This window comes from Apium graveolens, unplaced genomic scaffold (assembly GCF_009905375.1).
Source record: "Apium graveolens cultivar Ventura unplaced genomic scaffold, ASM990537v1 ctg2964, whole genome shotgun sequence".
In the NCBI taxonomy this organism is placed as follows: domain Eukaryota; kingdom Viridiplantae; phylum Streptophyta; class Magnoliopsida; order Apiales; family Apiaceae; genus Apium; species Apium graveolens.
The window spans coordinates 46,449-59,877 of NW_027417875.1; the positions used below are offsets into that span (position 1 = coordinate 46,449).

At 31.3% G+C, this 13,429-nt stretch overlaps 1 protein-coding gene across 1 annotated transcript; it reads right to left on the reverse strand.

Moving 5' to 3' along the window:
- Positions 1-5,499: 5,499 nt before the first annotated feature.
- LOC141700845 (2-oxoglutarate-dependent dioxygenase 19-like) lies at positions 5,500-7,030 on the reverse strand. Its single transcript, XM_074504525.1, has 4 exons — positions 6,746-7,030; positions 6,370-6,608; positions 5,935-6,262; positions 5,500-5,742 (listed from the first exon to the last, which is right to left on the reverse strand). Exons 1-4 carry the CDS (start codon positions 6,995-6,997, stop codon positions 5,500-5,502), a joined length of 1,062 nt encoding a protein of 353 aa, XP_074360626.1. The 5' UTR covers positions 6,998-7,030.
- Between the last annotated feature and the right edge of the window lie 6,399 nt (positions 7,031-13,429).

Below are 13,429 nucleotides of genomic sequence, written 5' to 3' on the forward strand. Positions count from 1 at the left end.
GGTGTGTTTGATTTGAGTCATTCATTTTAAGTCATTTGTTTTCTATATTACAGATAGGATTATCTAAATCAAGAACATATAAACCATTAAATAAACGCGCAACACCATAGGTTAAATCATTCAAAGCAAAAGAGCAAATGTTATTCTTTATTGTAAACGAAAAAACTTTCTTATCCAAACAAGAAACATAAATAATGTTTATGCGAATCGCAGGCACGTAAAATAATCTTCTAGTTCTAAAACTAGCCCAGAGGGCATAGATAAATAATAAGTCCCTATAGCTAAAGCAGCAACTTTTGCTCCATTGCCTACTCTTAGGTCCACTTCTCCCTTAGCCAAAGTCCTACTTCTCTGCAAGCCCTGCACATTTATACAAATGTGAGAAGCACATCCAGTATCCAATACCCAAGATGTAGAAATAGACAAATTGACTTCTATAACATAAATACCTGATCCAGAAATCTGGACTGCCTTCATTTTCTTCAGATCCTCCAAGTAAATTGGACAGTTTCTCTTCCAGTGACAAGCTTTCTTATAGTAGTGACATTCGCCCTTGGCCACACCACCTTTAGGCTTTAAAGCCTGTTTGGGACCTGACTTTGGCTTGGGTGTAGAATCAGATCCAATCTTCTTCTTACCCTTCCACTTGACCTTCACTTTGGCCTTACCTTTATTTCCCACCATCATTATGGGAACAGGTTCAGTTGTCTTCATGTTGGTCTCATATGTTCTCAATATATGCAATAATTCAGTAGGTGTTTTGTCAAATTCATTCATATTGTAGTTCACAACAAACTGAGTGAATTTGTTGTTCAAAAAATTCATGATTAGGACAATACCGGTTTCCGGACCAATCGGGAAATCCAAAGTTTCAAGGTACTCAATGTAACCAATCATCTTTAGAACATGTGGGCCAACTGGTTCACTTGCCCCTTATTTGCAATTAAAAAGTGACTTACTCGTGTTGAACCTTTTTTGACGAGTTTGGCTTGCAGACATGCTTTGCAAGTGCTCATTGATAGTATATGCATCCATATGTACATGCTGTCTTTGAAGCTCAGCACTCATAGTTGCCAACATAAGACATGCAACATCATTTGCATCATTCTCATCCCTTATGCGTGCTGCTCATTCATCAGTAGTAGCACCCTTAGGAAGGGGGCCTGGAGAAGGAATATCAATGACATGAAGCTTGCGCTCCTACCTGAGGACAATCCTTAAATTCCTCTGCCAGTCTAGGAAGTTGTTTCCTCCTATCAGCTTGTCATTCTCAAGGACTGAACGTACGGATAGTGTGTTTGTGTTATTTGCCATTACTCAGTATCTACAATAATAAAAGCGCAAAATAAACATTAGATTGTCTGAGTTAAAATTTTATGTTCATTTGATTATGATATATTCATAATATATCTCCCACTATATTTTTCATCAAATTAATAGCCCTAACTATTAATTCGGAAAGTATATCCCATAAATCTTTCTAGTGAGCCATGATCCATATTTCGTCATGTCCTAAGTCAACCACCAGTAGACCTTAAAATATGATTATTTAGGTACACAACAGTTGTCAATTATATCATATATAATTATTGGATAGTTTGGTGAACAACAATTGATCTTATCTATCTAATAGATTTTTAACCAAACTCTATGCTTCTAAGTTCATAATAGTTGAATATAACCATTTATATTCACCTTATTATGATGCCTCAGTTAAGTTAGACGCAATGATACAACGTCCGAATATAACTGTTTATATCCGTCGCATTTCACCATGATAGATAGGAGTCCCCTGCCACTAACAGCCCTTCCCCTTATCGATCTAGGATTCAATGAGTGTTCATTCATTGGAAAGCATCTGATTAAAACTTAATTTTACTTAGGGATTTTTAATTTAGAACGATCATGATCCCATCATAAAGAGATTCTCAATTTTTCCATGAATAAAATACTTCAAATCAATACTCGTCAATGGTTTGATTTCCAGGTAGTGGAGGAGTCACATCAGTCTCGTTAAAACCCACAACCTTACAAGTTCTATGAACCCGTTGTTGACAAAATCACCCATGTCAGAAATAAAGAAGATTCATATTTCATTTCGTGTTTCATAAACACGAGAATCTCATGATCGTTTGTTAATTTTAAATCTTGAGTCGTTACAGATTTTATCTTGTTTAAAGGCATGGCATGGGTTATGTATCTAATAAATATATGCATCATTAATGTAATTAAAACATGCATTTTCTACTCTACACATACTATTTATACATCATATGGTAAAGTAAACGTGCAATAGTTATGGCCCAATCCTATGTGATCTTTTCAGGCTAATGAAAAGATCAAGGTCAATCTATGGTGTAAAAAATAACTATTACATATGTCTTCTCTATTGCTTCCATTATCTCCTTGGCCTCCATAGGGTGCCTCCTTGTTCCTTGTCCTTCTTGGATGTTACATTAAGAATTATACTAATGAACTTACAAAAGAACTCGAGTTACATTCGAGATAAAACAACTACAAATAGAAAATGACATGCAAGTCGTATTTATTACAAACCAAAAGAATAAACCATTACAACTAAGGTCTTAAGGCCATAACTATGCACCATGCTCAAGTAACCATTAAAGAACATGATATATCATATAAAGATGATATACAATTTATTACTTTTCATGATCCAATCAAGAATAATAAATAAGTAAAGCATATGTCATAAGCACAAATTAAAACAAAACCCTAAACCGCGGATCGACCTTTCACGAATACTATTCCAGAAGCATGTATCAGTATACACACGACTTATATCCCAGTTACCAAAAACATGTATCAGTATACATTTTATAAGAGATCGCATACATATGAGTTATGGCAGATCTCAAACATACTAGTATCATCATATAGATCATTAACAGATTCATCATATCATTCATATAACATAACTGTTATCATGGCAGACTCATATAACATAACTGTTATCATGGCAGACTCATCACACATGCATACTTGTAAAAATACAGTAAACACGTAACCAAATCAGCCCCTTATACACGTAGCTCTGATATCATTGTTGGGTTCCGATGCATAAAACGTAGCGGATAAACGTAAATAAAACAAAAATTTCGAAACCCAAAACAGGATCCATGTATAATTGTGGGCAGATTATGGAGTTAACCAATCATACCTTTCAAGAGCTTGACTTTCACGAACTCAACTGAGATCCTAACTATCACGCTTTGTGTCTACCTCTCGGAGAAACACCCCTATGGTATCCACACGAGCACCTCCAAGAACGTCTCACGAACTTGACTACGGAATGGATGTACTAGCCTCCTTCTTGACGATCCAAATTGCATCTGCCTCTCTTTGCTGCTAGGGTTTTCTCCAAAACGTACTAGCCCCATTAACCTGTCATTATCTATTTATAATGGCTGATTAAAAGGCCCATAACAGCAAAACCCAACCCTAGTAGGTATATGATTAAATAATAAAAACGAATTTCTATTATTTAATTAATAACTAAGTCATACTTAATTATTATGGGCAAAAATATTCCCTTTAATTCGAATTTATATTATTTCAATTAAGTCTTACTTAATTATAATAAAATTCAAATAATCATCAATTAATTTAAATCCATAATTTAAATTAACTATTCCATTAAGTGCTCTATTTGTGCGACCCTATAGGCTATTATTTAATTGGCAATAATTTTATTCTCTAATAAAATTATAAATAATGAGCGGTATCTAGTAATACATCATTGTTACCCAATTAATAATTAAATCGTGATTAGATAAAACCTTTCGTGATTAATATTTTTCGTGTAATATAATCCCTTTATCATTAGATAAAACCATACATATTATAGATTAAACTCGAGGCATGTATTTAGTCATCCTCTTCAACATTTAATCCGGGTTTACTTGATCCATGAGTAGACTATCAAGACAAATCATTATTTGAGCATGACCATGTTTTTTATGATCTCACTCAATCAAGAGGCCAATAATATCTCTCCTAATTATAGGAGGGTTAAATCATTTATCTATCATTCATATTTCTCATACGACTCATGATATACCCGATATCCACTTTTATCATCACCCGATCAACAGTAACTTTTAATGTAGTCAAAGTATATAAATCCTTGTATAGAAATATAATGATTTCAAGTCAAAGGATCGTTACACCATTATCACTGTGAGTCTTTCTTATGACATTATTAAACATGAAGAATCTCACTGTAGGTCTGTCCAGTACCATGTACTCTCACATGTACCTATGTATTGACTTTAGTATCCCCATACTTATAACCAATGAGATGTGGTTATCTTGTCAAACAACATACTAGTCTATCTATGTAATATTATTGTCCTATAATAATACTCGACTAGGGACCTTTAAGAATATGATATATTATATAATCTCAAGTTCAAGTCATGTACTTAAATTATACAATGTGTATCATGATTCTAAGGATATTTATTATACTAACAAAATATCGCAGTAATTAAGATACATTTATTGAATGATCAACTGACATAAAGATTTAAAAGAATAATGTATTACCTTTAGGGCACCTACACTAACAAGTTTGATTATATGGGTGTCTCAGAAACAGCGCTGCGTAGCTCTATCATCATGTGAAGCAGAATTTATGGCAGCTACGGCTGCTGCTTGTCAAGGTATATGGCTACGAAATTTGTTGGGAAATATTACAGAGGAGAAGGTAGCTCCTGTAGTCTTATATATAGACAACAAGCAAGCGATCGATTTAGCTAAGAATCCTGTGTTCCACGGGAGAAGTAAACACATTGATATACGATACTATTTTATCCGTGAATGTGTTGAGCGGCGCGAGATAAAGGTTGAGCATATTGGAACCGGAGATCAACGTGCAGATGTCTTGACTAAAGCTATGGCCACTGTCAAGCTCGAGAGACTACGGGCACTGCTTGGAATGAAGAACTTGCAGAAACCAAATTTAGATTAAGGGGGTATTTTGTTGATTTTAATTTAAATTTGGTTTTTATATTTTGAAGTTTGTATTTAAATAAATCAGCTGTTAAGCCGCGTCTACCGCTAAGGCCTAGTCAGGTGTTTGTTTCCTGTTTTATAGGGTCGTGGAGTAGTAGATCAGGAGTAGGAATGTAGTTGCTATTTTGTAGGAACCAGTAACTCTTGTTTCTGTTCAAGTACTCCTTGTAATCTTTAGTTGTGAATAAGAAGCGGTGTATCACATTGAGTTCTTCAGTTATATCTATTTTGTGTGTTAAAGATTTTAAATATATAGTTCTGATTCTTCATATACCATGCAGACAAACTATATATAGAGCACATGACAACTTGATTTCATATATAATGATACCAAATAAACACTAAGACATGCCCGTCGCTATTTTCAGGACAAAACACTATTGCCTGATTCTTATTATATATTTAATACATGATATTGAGACCTGACTGTTTTCAATAACAAAGAAACAAATTACCAAAGCTTCAGATCCTAACCAAATCCAAACTTGTTACTCCCTTTGTGGTGCTTGTTTGATCAGCAATGAAATAATCTCTGTATGTCATTCCCCGATAAGCAGGTGGACTATCATCGTCGACAAACTCTGGTGCAGGAACCACAAATTTATTCACCTCTGGTCCATATACAGTGACTGCTGATATTCTTGTAGTCTTACTATTCACCATTGCCCTGTGTACAGCGCTCTTGTACTTTCCGTTTGTCAATATCTATTAACAACAATATGAAATGCAGACAATATGTTAGAATCAAGGTTGCACCAGTTGCAGAGCCAGGATTTGTAATGTCCCCGGGCTAAAATAATGCTGATGGAAACATTACATAATTAAGGCTATACACACAAGAAAATCTTATCTAACACAGGGTACTATCGAAACAATATAATATATACTGAAACGTACCTCCATATGATCTCCAAGGTTAACCATCAAGTGGTTTGGACGAACATCAACACTATACCACGTCCCATTTCGTTGTATCTGCAGGCCACCAACTCCATTTGAAGCAAGCATAATCAAGAGTCCGAAATCAGTATGTGGAGATAAACCTACAGCAAGTTCAGGCTGTGGACATGGTGGGTATATGTTTGCCGCAAAGAAGTCCATCCCCCTATCCATTTCTGCCATGTTGTATAAATACGATTCTTCAACGTTTAAGCTCTTTGAAACTCCTCTTAGCAAGTTCTTCATTACTTCTCTTTGTTTCCTACTAACTTCCAGCAATGTCTCACTGTCATTTACATCATATAAGTGATGTTACTATCCAATATTTTAGAGCTCCTTGGAGTGGTACTTAATTAAAAATAATTTAGGATATCGAAGAATGAACATTAATACCTAAAACCTGCAGGTTTATGAGGAGAGTTGAAATCAGGGTGTATGAAGAGTTTTAAATAATCCCTCCAGAACCTTACTCGAGTTGAGGATAAATTATTGCTACTACCAAACTTAATCCTGTCCATGACATCTTTTTTCATTTTAAACTCTTGTTTTTCATCATCTGACATTGAATTAAACTCTTCACATTTCTCAAACATGGCTTCATATAGTTTTTCCGATATGCCATGGTTTTTCACCTGTCAATTAATCAACAATAATTCTAAATCATAGAAATTGAAGATAATCCCATAAAATTAATAATAATAGTTAAATGACTTTGTCAAAAATATATATGAGCCCTGCAACTGATGCAAAAACAATTACTGGTGCATACCATGAAAAAACCCCAATCTCGACAGGCTTTTCCCAGCTCACTGACAGTTTTAGTTTGCTGATTATGGTCCCCCGAGATAAGAAGGGAGTAATCGATAATGGGGATGCCATCACCAGGTAATGCAGTAGAATCACTAGGGTTTTTGAAATAAGCATAGTGAGAGGGAATGTTAGTGACCTTGTTACCACATGTAACAAGTTTATGGACTGAAGAAATGGTATTTTGGTCTATAATTTGTAATGGTGATTCCATGTTATGCAAATGGTGCCAAGGGTTCTTTCTATATACAGAGAGATAAGAGGGGGCCAGAGAGAAAGAGATTGTAGGGAGAATGGTGAAAATAATGGTCATATATATAGAGATCCTTGGAGAGGGAGGAGATGAAAATATAGAGTGTTGTCATGACCAGTTGCCCTTCTATGTAATATATATTTTTTAGTCACAGCTGATAGGGAAAAAATAATTAGGCTACCCAACAACTTATTGTTAGACAATTTTTTCATAAACCTTCGTTTTATATTAGACATATTTGCCTACTGATACAAAACCTTCTTGATTAGGTCAGGGTAACCTCTCACTTTGTATTCTTAATTGCAAACAGTTTTAGTTATAAAATTATCTTTACTAAATCACTAAAATCATTCTCCCAATTGTTTACATTGGATTCCCTCCGTCCTCCCAATTATTTACATTGGGTTTTGAAAGAGCTTAACAAAATGTCAATTAATAAAGAAAATAAAAAAATTGAGTAAAATAATAGACGTATTATATATATATAGAAAAATATATATTTATATATAAAGTGAGTGTAAAATAGTTAATAAAAGCAAATTTTATTACTTTGAAAAATTACTCAAATATAAAAGATTGAGAAAACTTCAAACAAGTGAAGTGTAAAGAAATGTTATTTGATTTTGAAATATTAATCTTGATCGGAGACTTATTGTCATATGTGCATATATATATGAGTAAAATTCTATTTTATCGGAGACCGTCTATGTTCAGCCATCAAAATATTATAAAATATATTATTACGAATATCAGTAATGAGTCGGAATGTTTATGTTTTGCAAACTTAACAAATGTTTTGCAAACTAAACATGTTTCGTATAATTAAACAATTTGTAATGTTTTACATACACTACATATATAATATTCAAGATTTTGAATAAAATAATGATATTTGCATAACATGATTTACAAAATAATATGTTTTACAATATTTTTATGCAAGATTTTACTTGCATAACATAACTGGACTAAAAGATTGTTTTCATGGAACTTGATTATATATATGTGTATGTGTGTGCAGGCGCGTGCATATATGTATATTTTAGCTGGATTCTTGACAATTAAGAAATGGAAGAAAAAAAGTTCTACCAAGAATCTATTATATTTTGAAACAAATTATCTTAATACACATCATATTTTATAAACATAATGAACTTTTGACTAAATATCACCAAATATTTAAAAGAGTATACTTCCTCCTGTCCATTTTTTTACACATTTCGTATTTTTTTAATTCTAATCAATTTTGTTTGAAAGATAATTAATTCATTTATCGAAAGTGCTGCATCTACAAAAATAAATTGAATAAATACATCCTAAAAAATAAATCATAATTTTTTTTTACAAACTAGGATTGATGAGAATATATTTAATTGTGATACATCTGGGAAAAATATAGCTAACATGTATAATCTTTTTGAAGTGAAAATGTATTTGAACAATTGATGACCATGATTACAATTTCAAACAATCCAAAACAATATATAAACTCTTGCAGATCAACCAAGACTCGAACTTCTAGGGTTTCTTGGGAGGGGAGAGAGGGGTTGCTTTCTTTTTCACTCGATAGATTTTATCTTTCTGAATACTATTGTCCACGGTCATTTCATATGATAATTATAAAGTTATTTCCAGTCAATTTGTTTTAAAAATAATATATTTTTATGACTTAATTTATATAACATGATTGAATAAAAGATGTAGATCTAATTTGTGATAAAATATAGGGACGGAGGGAGTAAATTTAAAATTAAAAAAAAAATTGGATCTACATAAAAATTAGATTTCTATAAACTGGCTATATATAATAATAGCCCAGGCCTATAAAATTGCTGAGACTTTTTATTTTCAGTAAAATGATATATAACCGAACAGGCCTATAAAATTAGTAAAACACCCGATCCATTAGTTTTAACAATACAATACCACTAGCCACCATGTCTTTTATGTTTTTAATCAGACATATATTATGTGTGTTGCTAGAGAGTAAAGTTTGAGCTTCCTATTGTAATTCATGAAATAATTTTTTTAGTCATGTTTTCATATTTATTAATTTAGTTAGCTATATATTTCTATATAATTAAAGTTACAATTTAAATAATAATTTTGATAAATATTTAACATATAAAGATAACCATTATACGAAAATATAAATAAATTAAGACATAACATATATTTAGTAAATATTGTAATATGTTTCCAAGTAATTGTCTTGTTTAAATCTATGATATTATATATAAGAATTAATTAAAAATGTTAAATAATCAAGTTCACACTAATACGAAAAATAAACAAATAAATTTTATAATGCGTGTTTATTGAATAAAAATTATATCGTTAGAGTGTATACCTAATATAATTTTAACAAAATAAAATGTTTTATTTTAGTCATTTGATCAAATTGACAGCAAAAAATTAAATAAGTCAACAATTATGGGATAAATGGAATATTGATAGATTTACACATAATTCATAAATTTATTCCAATTTTGATTTACACCAACATATTTAGGCTTATTTAGAGCTTAACATCATAATTTACTAGTTAAAAGAATCAAAATTTGTCAATTTTTCTAGAAAAATGAAAAAGGCACCGAAAAACCTTGACAATCACTATCTATTTGAATTACAAGAATTCAATTCGTAAGAACAATATTGTTTTTGCTTCAAATGTTGTTGAAGTTATTCAAACTCCAGCTTATCATTCTCCCAAAATTCTAATTTTTTCAATATTATTAATTTCTGAATGCTCACCATCATCATAAAATTCTAAAAATCTATATCAACCCATTCCTAAATCACCTTTAAACAAAATCAACTAAAATTTTTAACAAATGTGTCATTAATAAATTTTGAAAAATGTATTGACCATAGTATGTTGAGTTGGTAGTTTCTTTTTCTTTTTTGCCAGGATGTTGAGTTAGTAGTTGATTGATGCATTGTCAACAAATTGACCATAAATTTGTTTACATCAATATATACTCACTAAAGAATGATTAATATATACATCAATATATATAATGAACAAAACTACTCAAAAACAATGGGCGGTTTTCTGGGGGATGGGGGATACCAGTTGCTGGTTAATAAATCTACTCGACCACTAGAAATTGAAATGAACACTAGAAGTATAATATATGATATGTTATATGTATCAGGTATGAAGGTTCCTTGGGAGTACTACAAACTGTATTTGGGAAGAGCCATTTTTCTTATAACTTCAGATCGAGACATGTATTGCAGAATAGAAAAACGCTACTTGAATACACATTGTTGCGTCTGCATGCGCTACTGCACTGTGTGAAACCCCTGCCCTGCAAGACAAAAGACAAAAACGTCCACTTAGATTAACTATTCATTTCTCAACGCTTATCATTTTTGTTAGAAAGGCTTAAATTTCCTCAAGTGTGTGTATAGTAATGACAGATAGAACTTGAGCAATTGTTTTGCATGAGTTCTTTTAAATATGTCAAGTTGTAGACAGTTTGTTAGATTCATTTTCTCTAAAAATGGCATATAGTTGTTAGATCAAATATTTAAGTCTTAATATAGATATATATAACTAGTAGCTAGGAAAGATTGATAAATAAGGAAACAAAGAGTGGCATTAAAAACCTATATAAACATAGGCATCTATCTACCTTCCCGTCATCAATGATAGATGGTAGTTTAGAAGAAGACGTGTAACGAGTCAAACTGTCCATAAGCTATTTGAGTTTGTCTTGTAAAAAATACGAATTTGGCTTGAAAATTATCGAGCCTAGCTCGAGCTTTTCAAATTTTCAACCGAGCCGAGTTTGAGATTTAAATTACTCGGATAGAAAGATTCACAAGCCTTATCGAGTCTCTATTATTTTTAATTTTTTATTATATAAATATATTTTTATATATATTTAATATTTTTTATATATTATGTATTTATTATCGAATCGAACTCGAGCCAAACCGATTATATTTCGAGTTAATATTTAGTAAAATTAATTCGATTTTTCGAGCTGAACTCGAGCCTACCAAACTTTTTACGAGCCGAATTTTGAACTTGAAATTAAAGGATCGGTCGAGCTCTCGAGCAGAACTCGAACCGAATTTTTTACGAGCCGAGTTTCGAACTTGAAATTAAAGGCTCGGTCGATCTCGAATTTGAGCTCTCGAACTATATTAATTGAGCTCGAGCCGAACCTGACAGTGTTCAATTCGGCCCGGCTTGATTACAACCTTATTTTGAAACCTTCTTTCATTAATGGAGCGGTGCATAACTAGCACACAATAATCATTTATGATCCCTGATATTCCTTTACAAACACACAAATAAAACGTATGATGAATAATACTAACGAGTGTATGTTAATTATATTTATTTAGCAAAGAAAAATAGATTAAATAAAATGAAGCGGATGGCTCCTCATTTTCAAGAAGTGTAACATGCAGAGCTGTTATATACTACCAGCAAGAGTACCGTGCAAATCATATCATAATTCATTTAATTATTTATTTATTGTTACGAATTAATCGTTGATACGATTAACACTTGATATATTATTTTTAGTATTTTTATATAAAGATCGATTATTACACGAAACTCTCATATATCAACTTTATATGCATCTTACAGAATTCCTTATTTTGAATATTTATTCTTTTTACATTTATAACAACTTCCAATAGAAATTTCTTCTTTAATTGTTGATACGAAATAAAAGATTTTTTCTTTTAAAGGACGTACCTATTCTTTGTCACTTGTTTACATAACTTAAATTGTATATTTATTGAACTAAGTAAGCCTAATTTCAATTACTTTTGACTATTCATCAAATAATGCTTAAAAATCAAAATTGCGAAAAGTTGATATTCAATTTATTTGTGTTATTCAATCTTAAAGTTGTTATATCGTTGTTGTTCAATATCCCCACAAATTGCATATTCTAAAAAAACTCACTTTACCCACTATCTGGAAAACACTAATATTTTAGTGTAATGATCAATCATGTTTCACTATCAATCATGTGCATAAAGATGATATACAATTTTGGTTGTGCTATTCAACGTTAAAGTTACATATATGTTAAGTGAACTTGGTATGCTGTTTAATATCCCACAATTGCGTATACTCAAAAAGCTCATGTTTAAGCACCATAATTCTTTGGTCAACACTAACATTTTATTGTATTGATCAATCATACTTTACCCTCATTTATCTTAAAAAAATTATTTATGTGCAATATAATCTGCACATTCACATTAAACATTACATCATATATCTCTTTATGAAATTCTTGAAATTTTTGGTGTTATGTAAGATTCGAACACCTTAACTAGATCGTATTCATAAATAGTGATAAAATCGATCAAATTTTCTTGTCAATCATTTCATCTCAATCTATCTAATGTTGTCAATTGGTAGCTGTAATAATCTATTTAATAGTATAAAGCTTAAAGCCTTTTTCGGCATTCAATTACTAAAATGTTGTTATAACTTTTACATAATTACAGTACTCTGTCATTAATTTATGGTATTATACTTATATACCTACATAAATACGTATTATCAGTGTATACATACACACTTCACACATACTGTTGCATACATACACACTTCACACATACTTCATTCAGATTTGAATTTCTGAATTTCAAAATCAGGTACATGTATTCATCTTCCATATCGGGGTCAATTTGAAATTTGAATCGAAAAAATGTAGGTTTTCCATCTCAAGACACCTACATCCTCTTTAATTCAAAATTTTATCTATACCACTGCTTTTTCTCTTTCATATTTTTAGGTGGTTTGAATTTTATTACAAGGTCTGTGATAGGTAAACAAAGAGCATATATATACGCTCTTTATTTAACCCATATAGTTTTTATTAATTCATGTTTTGATTCATTCTACAGAACTATATTCGTCCGCGATAAGTAATTGTCATGCAATGTTTCAAGTTTCACTTATATCCATCTATATATGTGTTAGTGTGTGTGCCCTAAAGACAACACTATTATATTTATGTTATGAGACATTTGGATTATTAATTATGATTCTATGGATTATTCTTTAGTAATTTATTATATCTTTATTTTTTGCGATAAAATGTTAGATTAATAAATGTCCTTGGAATATGATATGTAAATCTATATCTTTATATCTTTAAGTACATGACTTAGAAATGAGATTATGAGAATAGTATTGATATTGCTAAAGATCCCTAGTCAAGTATTATTGTTAAGGGACGATAATAAATACGTTGAGACTAGTGTGTTTGTTGACTGATGATCACATCTCACTGATCATAGGTATGGTGATACTAAAGTCAAAACACAGGCACATGTATTAGATACATAGTGTTGGATTGACCCATTGTGAGATACTACATGTCTAAAGTGTCATAAGTTAATCTC